The sequence below is a fragment of the Apium graveolens genome, chromosome 1, assembly GCF_009905375.1.
Source record: "Apium graveolens cultivar Ventura chromosome 1, ASM990537v1, whole genome shotgun sequence".
Lineage (NCBI taxonomy): Eukaryota > Viridiplantae > Streptophyta > Magnoliopsida > Apiales > Apiaceae > Apium > Apium graveolens.
The window spans coordinates 157,723,606-157,741,268 of record NC_133647.1 but is presented as its reverse complement, the minus strand read 5'-3'; the positions used below and the strand labels follow the sequence as shown (position 1 = coordinate 157,741,268).

At 33.0% G+C, this 17,663-nt stretch overlaps 1 protein-coding gene across 1 annotated transcript in view; it reads right to left on the bottom strand.

Annotated features, from left to right (window-relative positions):
• Nucleotides 1-16,909, bottom strand: part of LOC141708606 (uncharacterized) — an 80,414-nt gene extending 63,505 nt beyond the window's left edge. The window contains exon 1 of the mRNA XM_074512317.1: nucleotides 16,415-16,909. Within this exon, the coding sequence (XP_074368418.1) occupies nucleotides 16,415-16,909 (495 nt within the window). The remainder of the gene's footprint in view (nucleotides 1-16,414) is intronic.
• Nucleotides 16,910-17,663: the final 754 nt, after the last annotated feature.

Genomic DNA, 17,663 nt, shown 5'->3' with positions numbered 1-17,663 from the left:
CTTCCTCTTAACCTATATTTTTTTTATTAATAAGATATCTACATGCACATGTTCCCGTTCAATTTTTTGTTATTTTAAAATTTCACATAGAAATATTTTAAGATAAAAGTATTGTTGGAGTTGTTACCAAAATTTATGCACTAATTTATTAAAAGGCATATTATTTATATTATATTAAAAAAATTCATGTACTAACTTTTTAGGAGTCACATTTTTTATATTATATTAGGGAGAAAATTAAAAGGGTGTTGGAAAATAACATAACATAACTTGATTTTTACACCAGAAAATATAGTAATCTTCTTTCATGAAACCAATATCTTTTTTCTTGTGTCTTCATCTTTACAAAATTAAATCGGCATATTCCGCCAAGTAAACGCATTGGTCATCTCTATACAATTGAGGGTCTACCATTGTTGTTTTATAAAAATTTGTATTTAGAGCTAGTCCAGTCCAGCCATGAATAGATGTTCTTAAATAAAATTTAGAACATTTTGATAAAATGATAGATCCAAAAAATAATGAGTTGTGCCTTAAATGATTAGGTTCTTAGATTACTAGGACATATGTCTTATTTTTAAGACACCATTATACATGTTCTATCTCATTTTAATTAATAAAAAAATATTTATCTCCACTTCTGCCCTTTTTTCTTCTTTCCTATTTCTTTTCCCTTTAATTGTAATTTAAATTTATTATTATATTAATAATAAGACACCATTATAAGATATATTTTTGATATTTATATATCAAAACAATATCTTAAATAATTACAATACTGTATTTTATTATTTTTATAAGACATTTACTATAATACTCTTGGACTACGTAGTCAATAAACCTTTTGTTATTATGTTAAAAAAGAGCAATCTATGTATCTTTTTAAGGAGATCAAGCCCCAAAATGAGAAAATCTTAGTTTAGTTGTATTTTTTGATTTTCTTGTCTCTCCTTGACCATTTACATGATTGAACACATATGTAAATTACTAAAAAATTGGAAAGAAACAATTTCGTTTACCTTTTTATTATATTTTAAGATTATTTTTCAAAATGTAAGAAACAAAATATGCATGATTATGGTGATAGATAAAAATATTATGGAATTTAGTATGATTATAACAAAAAAGTGAAAAAATGCAATCAAAATTTTATTTCAAAAATTCTATAAAGTCATTAAAACATAATATAAAATTATACTAAAAAAGGAATTTAGAGTTAAAATCAAAATTGGGCGAACCTAACGATTTCGTTTATCAATAGAAACTAGCTCTATAACCCGTGCAATGCACGGGCATGTTCTAGATTGAGCATATTCATGTTAATTAAAATGTAACTATTGACGGTATATTCATGTTATATTCTGGTAAATGAAGACGTATTTATTTGTTTATATGAGAGGTGTGATGCCATCGGTGTTGAACATATTCTTGGATATTTGACATTAAGCCAAAATAATAGAGTTCGGTAGTGGAGTTCCTTGTTGTCCACCATTACGTGTGATTCATCAGTTGCTGTAAAAATGTATGTGGTTGTTTGAACTACTACGGAATATCGTAGTTTGTACATTTATAATTTTGTTTAATAATTGTCATTTTAATTTAAGTCTTATTGAATTTTTATTCTTGATCTTGGTAATTTTTCTTCCTCCCTTGTACAATATTAAAAAATGCATATCTCTAAACATGCTTGGCTCCTCCTAATTGCTTTTGATGCATAAATTTTATGAAGTTTATCCGTTTCAATCGATACTATTTTTCAATCTGTGGCGTGTAAAGGCGCATCCAAACACCAATATAAACCTACATGATCAGATGTTTTATGAAGAATAATAGCTAAAGTTATATGTGTATTCATTTCCTACTATATATTTCAAAAAAGTAAGTAACGTTAATTGAGAAAGATAATGGTGTATTAATCTGTCTGGACGATAGAGAAAATATTAAGAAGATATCTTGGAGGTCGACTACTTATATACAATGTAATCTTTAGCCAATGTGATGCACGAGCATTCTCTAAATTAGGGGTGAACGCGGGTCGGGTTGGTCAGGTTAGGGGTAAAAAATCGAACCAGCCTAATTATTTCTGTTTTTAAAAAAAATTAACCCGTTAACCAAAAAAAATTCAACCCAGCCCTACCCTTTATACATTGGGTCGAATTGGTTTGGGTTAATACTCGAATAAATTTATTTAAATATTTTTTAGCAGTCAAAATTTCAAATAAATATAACCAAAAGTTGAAGTAAACTAGTAGTACCCCATAATTTAATGGAAGATAAATATTATTGGATACTATACGTACCGTATACTCTTCTAGTTTAATGTTAATAACCTATAGTGTGTTATCCCTAATGTTGTGCAAGACATGCCTACATAATAACAAGACTAAGTCAAATCGACAACCCTAAGATTCAATTGTAAATCAATTTTTATATCTTGCAATTGTATTCCTTGATTCTGTAAAAATGTTTAGTAGATGAGACTGGGGGATTTTTCTGTGAACAGTTTCAATCTAAGGAATAAATTCTGGAAGAAGATCAAGTCATGATCATGCATCAGAGAAAAGATGTAGAAGCTTGGAGTGAATTATGTTGTTCTCGGAAAAATGTTTCAAGTCAAGATATCGACAAGTCACAGATTAAGGTATATCGAGAAGTCATTCGAGAAGTCCAAAATGAGTTATAGAGAAGTCCAAAATGACTTATAGAGGAGTCTTAAAGATATCGACAAGTTAAATGAAGATGTAGAGAACTTGAGATATCGACAAGTCAATTTCTGCATGTAGAGATCTCAGAGATGTCGACAAGTCAAATGAAGATGTAAAGAACTGGATATATCGATAATTTAATTTCTTATATAGAGATCTCAGAGATATCGATAAGTCAAATTGTGTATATAGAGATCTCAGAGATATCGACAAGTCATTTCTACATCTAAAGATCTCAGACATATTGAAAAGTCATTTCATATATAGAAAACTGGAGACCTCGACAAGTCAAATATACCTATAAAGAACTCAGATATATCAATAAGTCATTATACTTATCGATATGTCACAACTCTATAGAATAAAAGGAGATCTCGACATACTATCTCAAATTCAGAACACAGACAAGTTTAAGATTCAAGATTATCAGTAAACAAACAATTCATTCACTGAATTAGAAAGTCTACAAAAGCAGCTTGAAGAATACAAGATCAAGGGTCAAGATTCACTGGACAAAGGGTGGTCACAGACCTTCAAAATTCTGCACAGATTTTCTAACACTAGAAAAGGAAATAGACAAGGTTACTTTAGAAATTGGTTTAGTACATTTTAGTGCAAGTTTTGTAAACCTGTGTTGCTAGTCTATAAAGCATGCATGGTCCTTAGTTTAGAAGTAACAAACATATCTAGATTTTCAAGTATTCTCTCTAGATAGAAGCTAAGTTCTTACCAATCTTAAGAACACAGATTTGTAGCAAGACAAACTTGATAAATACAATTTAGTGAGTTTTTGATATTTTATGTTTGTGTGAATTCTGTTAAAGATAATATCTACATTTTTTAACTGCTTTGTTCAAACCATAATCCATAAATCTTAAAGCAAAGAAAAATCCAAGAAACACATTCACCCCCTTCTGTGTTACATTTCATAGCATTCAATCTCTAACAAGTGGTATCAGAGCAAAATCTGAAAGTAAACAGATAAAGATTTTGGAAGGATGAGTGCTCAGAAGTTGAAAAGTATCAAGATACCTACTTTTGACAAGATTAACTCCACATTGTGGAAAAATAAAATGATGTTGTTCATAAGGATGACCAACTTCATATATGTTCAGATCCTCAAGAATGGACCTTTCATTCTTATGGTGAGAGTTTATGAATCTACAGAAGAAGACATGGTCATACCAGCACATTATACACCAGAAGACCCTTTAACCTACACACAACCTGAAAAGGAAAAGATTGCACTGGATAGCAGTTTACAACTCATATTAATTGAGTCTCTTGATAATGTACTGTACAATGACATTATCAACTGTGATTCTGCTAAACAGATTTGGGAGAAAATTGAGATACTGTGTGAGATGACAGAGGAAGTTAGATCTAACCAAAGGAGAATCTTGGTGTCACAATATACGGGTTTCACGGCTAGACCTAAAAAGGAATTATTGAAGTTTTTAAAAGATTCAACAAATCGATTAATGACTTGAAACTTCATGATAAATATTATGAAGCGAAGGAGGTTAACCTAAAGTTTTTGCTTACCCTTATTGACTATCTTGAACAGAAGATATCTGCTATTAGAGAAGGAAGAGACTTAAGCAGAATGACCTTAGAGGTCCTATATGGGATTTTGAAAATATATTAGCTTGAGATGTTGCAGAGAAATTCATTGAAGGAAAATCAAGGAGATGTGGTTGATGGATCTAGAGCCTTGATGGTCAATGATAGTACAATTCTTGAAGATGAACAAGAATCTCAAGCTTCAATCACTCATGTTGTTGAGCAAATGAACAAAGAGCCCCATAAACAAGTCATATTGGAGCTGGAAGAGGATGAATATTTACACCCATGATGAACTAGATGAGATAGATCAATCAATGGCTTACCTTGCTAGAAAATTTTCTAACACTGGGGTGAAAAAGCCAAAGTAGTTTAAGAGCAAGGAACAAACCTCAAACATTAATAACTGGAAAGGAAAAACTCAGTTCAACTCAGGTGGCAAAGGTGGCTACAAAATTGGATCTGTTGACATATCAAAAGTTAGGTGCTGCAACTGTGATGAGTTGGGCCACTTTGCAACTGAGTGTAGGAAGACAAAGAAAGTGAAAAAGGATAAAGCTTACTTGGAGTTGGAAGCAAAGTATGAAGCTCTCTTGAGAAAACAACAGGGAAAGGCTTATATAGTTGAAGCAAGAGTTGAGATGACACTGATAAAATAATGATAATGAGGAATTTGGAAATTATGCACTCATGGCTTTAGAGCAAGGAGAATCATCCACATCAAAATCTGAGGTATCTACTCTAACCACAATTGATTTAAATAGAAGCCAATATAAAGAAACTGTTGAAAAGATGAGTGTAGAAATGTTTCACATCCACACAAGTATGGTGGCAACTACAGAGAAACTTAGTAGACTGTCAAAGATCAACGAGAAGCTTGAGATTGAAAAGCAAGAGTTGGAGCTGCAGCTTGTTGAGCTTGAAACAGTCAAGCAAGATAATTAATATCTGAAAAACAAGCTCAGGTGTGCAAGTTAAATTAAAGCAGTGCTAAGGGTAAAACTGGAAAAGAATGAAGTAAAATTGAAGTCCTTTAAAAATGCATCTGAGTTGGTTGGAAAATACCATGAAAAAAATAAATTATGTGCTAACATAGCTATTGGTTTGGACTATGATGCCTTGAACAGACACAAGAAAAATGAATTTGACAAAAAAAAGAAATTGCAGATCAAGATGTCCCAAGTGTGCTGAGAAAAGTAAATACACCTTTGTTCAAGGCATGTGAGGTTAATTTCAGTGAGGTAATTGGTCATCAAGCAAGAACTTACAGATGAATACAGTGAAAAGAAGGATGTAGAAACCACTCCCACAAATAAACTTAAAAAGAAACCAATAGTCAATCAAGATATCAAGACACCAACCAAGGAGGTCAAGACTGAGAATGCTGGGAAAAAAGAAAAGAAATGGAAAAATAGGTGTGAATAAGAGCAACAACTATGCCTTTGTTGCAGATGCTCCCAGGAAGCAGTGTAAAAAATGTGGCTCAATAAATCACTAACTAACCTTTGTAAAAAGGCTGTTAGTTAGCCAAAGTTGGGAGCTTACAAATACAATGAGGTATTGACTGAAGATCTCTATTCATTATGTGACAAATTTGATTACATTCCTTGCAATATGAAAGTGATGACAAGCTGTCATAAATTGAGAGTAGATCTCAAAGAAGTCAATCTTGGTTCTACAGCTAAAAAGAAAATGCAAATCAATCAATAAACACCATTCTTTTTGAATCATCAAATTCTACTTCTGCTACTTCTGTGAAAAAAGAAGAAAGTACCCAACACTGCTTAGGTAGCTAAACACTCTTAATCCTCATTGTGTGTAGGGCAAGATGAAGAGAGTCATATGGATCATTGACAGTGGATGCTATGACAGGTGATAAGGCTCTGCTATCACAATTTGAGGAGATGGTTGGCCCATTGGTGACTTTTAGAGACAATAACAAATGATTACAATAAAATATGTCAAGCTAGTTTCAGGAAATGTTGTCATAAATGATGTAGCACTAGTTGCTGGACTTGAAGTAAATCTTCTAAGTGTAAGCCAATTTACTGAAAAAGATTCAAGGTGAATTTTAAAAAGAAGATTTCTCAATTATCAGCATAAAGACTAGTGAAACTGCTTTGAAAGGAGTAAGAAAAGGAAGCTTGTTTGTTGCAGATCTAAGTTCAGTAAACAAGGATGGAATTTTTTTCTTCTATACCAAGGCATCCATTGAGCAAAGCAAGCTGTGGCACAAGAAAATTTCTCACCTGAATTACAAAGCAATTAATACCTTGGTGAAAAAAATTAGTGAGAGACATGCCAAATTTGGAATTTGCTCAAGATGAAGTTTGTGAGGCTTGTCAAAAAGGAAAAATGAAGAGGTCCAATCACAAGAGCAAAACTTTGAACTCCATAAGTGCACCATTGCAACTTATTCACATGACCCTGTTTGGACCAGTTAATGTCTTGTCTATTTATGGAAAGATGGTGGATGACTACTCAAGGTATACATGGGTAGAATTTATGCATTCAAAGAATGAAACTCCACACATCATTATTGAGCACATAAAGAAAGTTGAAAAGCAGGCTGAAGATCAAAACTGTGTAAAAAGATTGAGAAGTGATAATGGAACATAATTCAAAAATGCAGCATTGAGTGAATTCTGTAAAGACAAAGGCATCTGTCAAGAATTTTCAGCTGCAAGAACACCTCAACAAAACGGTGTTGTTGAGAGGAAAAATATAACTCTGATTGGAGCTGCCAGAACAGTTCTGCAAGATGCCAATCTGCCAACTAGTTTTCGGGAAGAAGTTGTGAATACTGCATGCTATACTCAAAATAGATATTTGATCAACAAAAATCATGGAAAATCACCTTACTCAGTTCTATCAAAAGAAAGACTATTGTATCTGCATGTGTTTGGAAACAAATGATTTGTGCTCAAAGATAACTCCGAATATATGGGAAAATTTGACTCTAAGGTTTTTGAAGTAATTTTATGGGATATTCATTGGAAAGAACAGCCTACAAAGTTTATGTGCTTGAACAAAAGAAAATTATGGAAAGCACATATGTGACTTTTGATGATGACAAGTGTCCAGGCTTGGAATGCCTTGATGAAAATGAAGCTCAAGCTTTGAAGTTTGAAAATCTCAATATTGACAGTGATTCTGAGGAAGATGCTGAGATAAACACATAAAGTAGAATAAAGCAAGAAACAACCGATCAAGTGATCCTTGAAAATAAAAATTCTAATCAAGAAAGAATTTCATCTGAGTTTGATGGCACAAGTTCAGGGGGAGAAGAAGATGGTGGTTATGCAAGTCATGGCCAATGATGAGAACAATTCTAGTCAACAAGATCACAACAGGAAATGGAATAGAAGTCACACTAAAGATGCAATAATTGGTGATCCAAATGCTGGAGTGAGAACTAGAAGTTCTACTGCAAATGAATGTTTGCATATATATTTTCTGTAACAAATTGAGCCAAAGAAAATTGAAGAGGCCTTGCTTGATCCTAACTAGATAACTGCCATGCAGGAAGAATTAAATCAGTTTGAGAGAAATAAAGTTTGGGAATTAATTCCTGCATCAAGAAAAAGAAGCATTATTGGAACAAAATGGGTGTATGGGAACATAATGGATGAAAATAGAATTGTGACAAGGAACAAAGCAAGACTGGTTGCTAAAGGCCATTCACAAGAAGAAGGAATTGACTATGATGAAACTTTTGCTTCAGTTGCAAGACTTGAAGCAATAAGAATCTTTCCCTGCATTTGCTGCACACTCAAATTTTAAGGTGTATCAAATGGATGTGAAAAGTGCATTCCTCAATGGTGAACTGGAAGAGGAAGTCTATGTGCAATAACCACCTGGCTTTGAAGATCCAGAATTTCTAGACTGTGTTTATAAATTGTTAAAGGCTCTCTATGGATTGAAGCAAGCACCTAGAGAATGGTATGACACACTATCAGAATTCTTGATCAAACATGGATTTATCGGAGGAAAAATTGATAAGACTCGCTTCTACAAGAAGCATGATGATGATACTATCCTAGTTCAAATCTATGTGGATGATATCATTTTTGGTTCTACTAATGAGAAGTTATGTCAAAGATTTTCAAGATTCATCTAGAGTGAATATGAGATGAGCATGATGGGAGAGCTCGGTTAATTCCTTGGTCTTCAAGTTAGTCAAAGAAGTGATGACATCTTCATCAGTCAAACTAGATATGTTAAAGATTTATTGAAGAAGTTTGGGATGGCTGACTGCGCACCTGCATCTACACCAATGTCTACAGCTATCAAGTTGGATGAAGATAAGAAAGAAAAAAATGTAGACATATCTGGCTATAGAGGAATGATTGGATCTTTGCTATACTTAACTGCTAGTAGACCAGACATCATGTTTGCAACTTGTCTGTGTGCTAAATTATAAGCAAATCACAAAGAATCACATTTGATGGGAGTAAAGAGAATTTTTAGATATTTGAAGGGGACAACAAACTTGGGATTGTGGTATCCTCAGAGAACTGGTTTTGAAGCTGTTGGATACACAGATGCAGATTTTGCTGGATGCAGGGTTGACAGGAAGAGTACTAGTGGAAGCTGTCAATTTTGTGGACAAAGACTTGTATCTTGGTACATTAAGAAATAACAATCTATGTCAACTTCTACCGCTGAAGCTGGATATATAGATGCAGGAAGTTGTTGTACTCAAGTGCTTTGGATTAGACATCAACTAATGGACTATGGCCTCGTGTTACACAAAATTCCAATCATGTATGACAATACTAGTGCCATATCTATTGTTGATAATCCAGTTAATCATTCCAAAACTAAGTACATTAATCTAATGTACCATTTTATTAAAGAGCATGTTACAAATGTTACTACTGAGCTCATTTTTGTTCCAACATAAAAACAATTAGCTGACATTTTCACTAAACCTTTGGATGAAGCAACTTTTACTAGACTTGTTAGTGAAATTGGAATGTTAAATTCTTCATCCTAAAGACAATAACTTAGCTAATATGTTGTAGTAGATTAATTTATGATAAATCAAAATTAATTTGATTTAATTGGAAATTAACTGGAATATGATTTATAAATATTTCAGAATTCTCTGTATATATTTATTTTTCAAAATTTAAAATTCAACTTGGAATTTTTTGAATTCTAAGAAAAAATGTCTAAATGTTAATTTACATTTTGAATATGTGAAATTAATATAAGACAGAACTAAAAAGAACAAAAGTATGTAGAGAACTGAGTTCTCGATAAGTCTAAATGACTTCTCGACGAGTCATATTGAGACTTCTCGATAGAGTTCTCGATAAGTCTTTTCATGACTTCTCGAAGGACTTCTTGACAAGCTTCATTATGACTTCTCGATAAGTGTTGTAGAGATCTCGACATATGTTTATACATGGGGTTCTCTACAAGTATAATTTTAAACTTCTCGATAACTTAGAGCTGAAATAATTTAATTCAATTAAATTATTTTAGTAAAATACTTTTGATATAAAATCATTCTAATTTTATATTGATTTATTCAATAAAAATTGGAATAATTTAGTCCAATTAGCACAAACTGGGTATTTAATCTACATCTCGATGAGTCACTATCTAGATCTCGATAAGAGTCAGGATAGTGACATCTCGACATGAGTTTTGTAATTCACGTGACTTCTCGATAAGCAAATCTCAACCGTTTATTCCCACTTCTTGACAAGTCACTTATCTTTTTCTATAAATATCTCGACATCTCGACATAATCCTTATTTACGCTTTCGAGATCTCAATTGACCTAGCTTTGCAAAACTTCACCATTCTCTCTCATTTCAAGTTCTCTCTCTCTCAAATTTCTTACCCATTCAAACCTATACACTTACAATGGCTGTAAACAATGTTAGAGCTGCTATTCCAAAGGAGGGTACCAACTACCTAGCTTTCACTGATGTTAACCAAGCTCCTGATAGTTTGAAGAGTTTTTTTAAGTTTTTGTCTGAGTCCTATCTTGCAGGTGCCTTGACTGCTAATCCTATTCTATACCTGGACGTGCTCAATGAGTTTTGGAAATCAGTTATGGTTAACACTGTTGTGCATGAGAATCAAGCAGTGTTCTTGGTGGTAAATTGCTCAATTCAAGGAAAGCAGGTGGAATTTGATGCCTGTTGTGCAAGACATGCCTGTACTTTAACAAGACTAAGTCAAATTGACAACCCTAAGTAAGTTGTATTGTAATCTTAGTTTGCATTTTTACTTGTAACATTTAAAGTCTGTAAAAATATAAAAGAGCAGACTGAAGTCTTTTTGTTTAAATAGTATCAAGCCTAAGGATTATATCTGGAAGAAGATCAAGAAGATCATGCCTCAGAAGAATTATGAAGAAGCTTGGAGTTGAATAAATCTATTTGGATAAAAATATTCTAAGTCAAGATCTCTACAAGTCACAGATTTAGTGTTATAGAGAAGTCACTCAAGAACTTCAAATGACTTATCGAGAAGTCAGGAAAGCTACTAGAGAACTCAGAGAGATATCGACAAGCCAAATTGAAGACATGAAGATTGAAGATATCGACAAGTCATTTATTCACTAGAGAACTCAGAGTTATCGACAAGTCAACATTCATTAGAGAACTCTGAGTTATCGATAAGTCAAATTCCACTAGAGAACTCAGAGATATCGATAAACCAAAATTCACTAGAAAACTCTGAGTTAGCGACAAGTCAAATTTTACTAGAGAACTCTGAGTTATTAGAGAACTCAGAGGTATTGATAAGTCAAAGTTAAGCTATGAAGACTAGAGATCTCGACAAGCCAAATTCTCCTATAGAGAATTCAGAGACCTCTACAAGTCAAATTTACTATGGAGTACTAGAGATCTCGACAAGCCAATATACTTATCGAGATGTCAAGTTCTCTATAGACCAAAATGGAGATCTCTAGGTAAAATCTCAAAGTACAATTTGCAGACCAGTTCAATATCCAAGATTTACAATCAACAAATAATCCAAATAGCTGGATTGACAAGTCTACAAAAAGCAGCTTGAAGGATGTGCAAGATCAATGATGAAGATTAACTGACAAAGGAAGATCAAAGTAAACACAGGGTGCTAAGATATGCTAAGCCAGAAATAAAAGATACACTTTTCCTAAAATGGAAATGACAAGTGACAGTTTACTAAAGTTAATAGCATGTCTTATTGCACACTGTGTAAACCATCAATTAACTAAATTATAAAGTTAACACTGGTCCTTTAGTCAGTGAAAACAATTAAGATAGAAAATCTTGTAACACTCTCAAGCAGAAGCTAAGCTCTTTATTAACAAAAAGCCTAGAAATTTTGTAGCAAAACATTCTTAATTTTAATATAAAATTAAGTGAGTTTTGAAAAATTTGTGTTCTTTATTATTGCATGTTTAATTTCTGCAGTAACACATTTCACTACAAGATTTAATTTACTTTGTTCAACCATAAAAAGCTCAAGAAAAGCATAAAAACAGTAAAACACATTCACCCCCCTGTGTGTTATTCATTTCCTAATAAGTGGTATCAGAGCAAAATCTGAAAGTAAACAGATTTAAGATCTTGGAAGAATGAATACACAGAAAATTAGTAGCATCAAAATTCCTATATTTGACAAAGCTAACTACACTATTTGGAAAAAGAAAATGTTGCTGTTTATCAGGATGGCCAATCCACTTTATATTCAGATTCTCAAAAATGGGTTCGGTTCAAAGACCGGGCCAGGCCGAAGCCTGGGCTTTTAACTTGGCCTGACCGAGCCGGGCCGGGCTTTGCCTAAAAATATAGGGCCTGTGAAGGCTCTAAGCCCGAGCCGGGACCGGGCCGGGCTTGACCGAGGTTTGACCGGATCGGTTCCGGCCAGATTTTTGGGCCCGGACTTTTTGTGCATCAGAACACTGAACCTAACTCTAGATTTACTAGATTGCACCCCGTATGATGTAAAATATTTTTATATTTTTATTTATAAATATATAATTTTATGAAAATTTTAATGTACCTAATTAAATATTGAATTAAATAATTATATGAATATTATAAAATAGTAAATGATTAAACTTTGAACTATTAACTATATTTATAACTTTAAAAATAATTATATGAATGTTTGTTGTTGGTAGATTCGAACCTGAAATTTATTTATATTTTATAAATTATGATATAAATGTTTTGTATTTGAGGGATTCGAAGGTAGTTTGTATAGTGCATTATTTGAATATTTAGATAACTTTTGTTGTTGTTGGGATCCGTACATGTGATCATACCTGCATCTCTATAAATAATAATATAAATATTTATTCTTGGGGATTCGAACTTGTAAGATTTGGTAGTGCCTTATTTTAACATTTCAATCAAATAGTTCCGATCATTTGATTAAGAAGATCCCATGATCGTGATATAAGATAATCAAATTATACTGCATTATGATTGTTATAGTTTAGTATACTTAACATCATTTATCATATTGATACTAATATTTAAATTCACTATAAATTTTCACGAATTAAATATTTGAAAAGTTATCAACTAATATATATATATATATATATATATTAAGCATGCATATGTGCACTATAACCATTTATGCCCCAATTTGAATAAATTATACATACTCTTGTCATATTTAAAGTAAAATATTTTAAAGGTACAAATTCACATAAATATAACAAATTAAAGAACTTTCATGTATAAAAATATAATACAAACTTGTATTCACACTAAGTGTTGTATGACTAATTAATCAAAATTTTAACTTAACAAACAAATAAAATATTTTCAATCACATTTTTAACATACGAACAAACATAATAATTATAAAAAAAATCAATATTGTATACATTTAGAGTAGGGGTGAACAAAAAACCGACCACACCGCAAAATTGCCCCAATCCGCCTCTTATTTCGGCCGATGAAGCCGAACTATCCAAAACTCGAAGTTTAATTTGTTTAAATTTTTGTCAACCCGAATATAATGGGTTGGGTCAAGGTTTAAAAAATTTAAACCCTTACTAACTCAACTCAACCTGATTTTACAATTATACCATTATTATTTAAAATTTAAATTTATGTATTTTTTGTATTAATCAATATATTCGAAATAATGTTATTATTTTAGGTGTTAGATATTGAATACTATGAAATGTAACACGGAGGGGGTGAATGTGTTTCTTGGATTTTTCTTTGTTTTAAGATTTATGGATTATGGTTTTGAACAAAGCAGTTAAAAATGTAGATATTATGTTTAACAAAAATCACACAAACACAACATATTAAAAACTAACTTAATTGTATTAATCAAGTTTGTCTTGCTACAAATACGTGTTCTTAAGACTATAAGAACTCAGCTTCTCTCTTGAGAGAATACTTGAAAATCTAGATTTGTTTGTTACTTCTAAACTAAGGACCCTGCATGCTTTATAGACTAGCAACACGGGTTTACAAAACTTACAATAAAATGTACTAAACCAATTTCTAAAGTAACCTTGTCTATTTTTTTTCTGGTATTAGCAAATCTGTGTAGAATCTTGCAGATCTGTGACCACCCTTTGTCTCGTGAATCTTGACCCTTGATCTTGTTTTCTTCAAGCTACTTTTGTAGACTTTCCAATTCAGTGAATGAATTGTTTATTGACTGATAATCTTGAATCTTGAATTTGTTTGTATTCTGAATTTGAGATAGTATGTCAAGATCTCATTTTGTTCTATAGAGATGTGACATATCGATTAGTATAATGACTTATCGATATCTCTGAGTTCTCCATAGGTATATTTGACTCGTCGAGGTCTCCATTTTTCTATATGTGAAATGACTTGTCGATATGTCTAAGATCTCTACATGTAGAAATGACTTGTCGATATCTCTGAGATCTCTATATACACACTTTGACTTGTCGATATCTTTGAGATCTCAATATACACAATTTGACTTATCGATATCTCTGAGATCTCTATATGAGAAATTGACCTGTCGATATCTCCAGTTCTCTTCATCTTCATTTGACTTGTCGATATCTCTGAGATCTCTATATGCAGAAATTGACTTTTCGATATATGTAGTTCTCTACATCTTCATTTGACTTGTCGATATCTCTAAGACTTCTCTATAAGTCATTTTGGTCTTCTCCACAAGTCATTTTGGACTTTTCGAATGACTTCTCAATATACCTTGATCTGTGACTTGTCGATATCTTGACTTAGAATATTTTTTCTAGAACAACATTATTCAACTACAAGCTTCTACATCTTTTCTCTGAGGTATGATCATGACTTGATCTTCTTCCAGAGTTTATTCCTTAACTGGAAACTGTTCATGGAAAAATCCTCCGGTCTTATCTACTAAGTATTTTTACAGACTCAAGGAATATAATTACAAAATACAAATATTGATTATAATATAACTGAATCTTAGGATTGTCGATTTGACTTGGTCTTATTATTATGCAGGCATGTCTTGCACAACAATCTCCCCCAATTTGTGAGAAGATTGCTTGTCACAAATTCATGCCTGATAACAAGACTTACCCCAAGATAAAATTAAATACAATAAATTGACATATTAAATAAGAATTACACTTATATCAGTTCAAAATTACAAACATCAGGTGAATTTCTCATAACCAGGTTCTTTTCTAATGAGGTCCTTAAGATCTACTAGCACTTCAAGTTCTTCAATAATTTATGTCCCTCTTAAGGCTTCCACTAGTTTGAGCCATTCATCCAATGAGTAATTGTTGAGATAAATAACCCTAAATCTTGAAAATCTGCCAACTACAATATTCATAAAATGTCCATCTTTTAAAATTCTACTCAGCCACCTTGCCTTGAGTTCATTAGATTTTTGTTCAAACATTTCAATCTCCTTGGCATATTTCCTTTCTCTTTCTTCCCTCTCAACCTTGATCCAAGCAGGGTTAATTATCAAGTTGACCACTATATAATTAGAGAAATTTCAAATTTACCATCGATAAATTCGGGGTCTCAAATTGGTCACTTTCAAGTAGGTGAGTGTCAAATTGGCCACTTCTCAAGTTGGTCATAAGCTAACGATATCTCAAATTTATCACCGAAAATTAGCATTTATGTGTAAAAAATGGCCAATTTGAGACCCCGAATTTATCGGTGGTAAATTTGATATTCTGCTAGTTATATAGTGGTAAATTTGATAATTAACCCGATCCGCGCATGCCTTAAATCCCTTTCTTTCAACCTTTCAAACATCATAACCTTCCACATCCTTGTGCTTGAATCATTATCCTTCATCAAACTTATCACTCTCTTCGATTCTATGGTTGAAAATGTTTCCATTACTTCTCTGCTAAGCAAAATGAAGGAGTCATCCAATTAGTAGATTCTAACTTCTCCCAAAGAGACAACACAAACTTCGACTATCTCCTCAGCTAATTATTGGTGATAGTCATCATTTGTTATGCTCCCATTTATAGGTAGAAAATCAGATTGATTGAAGCAGTTCCAGATAGCACCGGCATTGGCTTGAATTTTCTTAGGTTTTCTCCGAGCAGTTTTGAAGTGAGTCTTGATTGGAGGCTTGAATGAAGGTAGATTTGAGATTTTCTTCGAAGAGACATAGCTGATTGTGATTGGTATTTTGAATAAGGAATTTGTAGTTTGTTTGTACAGGAATTTAGGCTTTGAGATTGGAGCTTGTTGAGTGTTTGATTTTCTAGGTTTAATTGTTTGAGTTTGAGTGATTTGGATTTCTTGGACTTTCTTCTGTTTTGTTCCTTGATCACCATCTTTTCTCCTCCTCTTATTGTCATCCCTCCCCTTATTCTCTTCTTGCTATTTCTTCTTCTCAACCACCTTGCTACCAACTATTTTTCTAGACTGACTTGGATTTGAGCCAGAAGATTTTTTTCATCTTTCTTCTGCTCATCATCATCCAAGTCATCTCTAGTGTTGATTTGAATTTTGGGCAGCACAGTTTCAGCATTTGTCAGATATCTTCTCAGAATCTTGATAATTTCTTCATCTTTAACAGTCTTCATCTTCTTTGTCCTCAAGTCAGTTTCCAATGTCATGATCAATCTTAAGTTTCCCATAACACAGTATTTAGGGATCATAAATTATTTGCATTTTCTGGTTGTAGAACAGATGTAGGCCACCCCTTACTTGGTTGAAGATAAGCTCCAGGAAATGCAGTAATTTTGCCTTTTTGAGCTCTCCAAGTAGTTGAGTGTCCTCTGGAATCACCCTCTTGACTTTCTCAATAATGACATCCAGCTCGGATGCTCTCTTGAATTGAAGATTTGAGAGACACACCTGCAAACACCTGTCTACATCACAGTCATTGACATTAGCAACTATTCTCTTTTCTTTGAAGTTTCCATTTGTCATTAACACCACTCTCAGAAAATTTATGTTTTTAACCAAAGCCCTTTTGTATGTGATGTAGTTGTTTTTTAGAGAAACTCTCAGTGCTGTAAGAAATTCATTGAACTCCTTGTCAAGGTAAGGTCCTTCTACAGCCAACCGAAGTCTGTCTTTACCAACATCATGTGTACTTCGAGTGGTTTGGCTTTGGCTTGTCGATTTTGGCTTAGTCACCATCTCCCCTTTAGTATGGTTAGCAGACATACTGATTAAAGGAACATTTAAGGCTCCCATGATAGCTCCCAAAGAAACTGAGTTCTGTATTTGGAGATTTTTATAGGAATCTACCAAGGACTTAATGTCCTATTGTTGAGATTGAACCAGAGTGGTGAGAGAACTGACTTGAGCTAAAAGAGAATCATTTGAAGCTTGAAGAGATGAGACTTGAGCTTGTAGAGACTAGATTTACAATTTTGTGGAAGTGGATGGTATGGACTGTAAACTGTGAGAGAGAGGTGTGCCAAAGGTGGCTTGAACTGAGTTCTTGATTTCCTCCATCAATAAGGCTGAAGGTTCATATCTTGATTAATGAAGTTTCTCCAACTTGACCTTTGTGTCATTGTTACTTGTAATTTATTATTGGACAACCTCATGCAAGGCAATAAATGATTGCCTTAGATTCTTGATGTTGGTCTCTACACCAGTTAAACTGAAATTGGCCATCTTTTCTGCATACTTGTTGAATTTATTCTTGATCTCAACCTGAGATGGCAGAAGTGCATCAATCTTGTCCTTTAACATCTTCCTTATTTTTTCTTGATGTCTACCCAGAGTTTGTTCCAGTGCTTTACCAATAAAATGGAAAGCCTTTAGTTGTTCCTTGTAGACCTTTGTATAGCATCATACACCTCCTGTGGAGTGAGGAATTTGCTATTCCTGCTCAAAATAGTGATGTATTCCTCCCTGAATCTAGCCAATGCCTCATCCATGATAACACTAAAATCTTTAGACATCCAGGCATCAACATTCCCATCCTACTCAGCTTCAT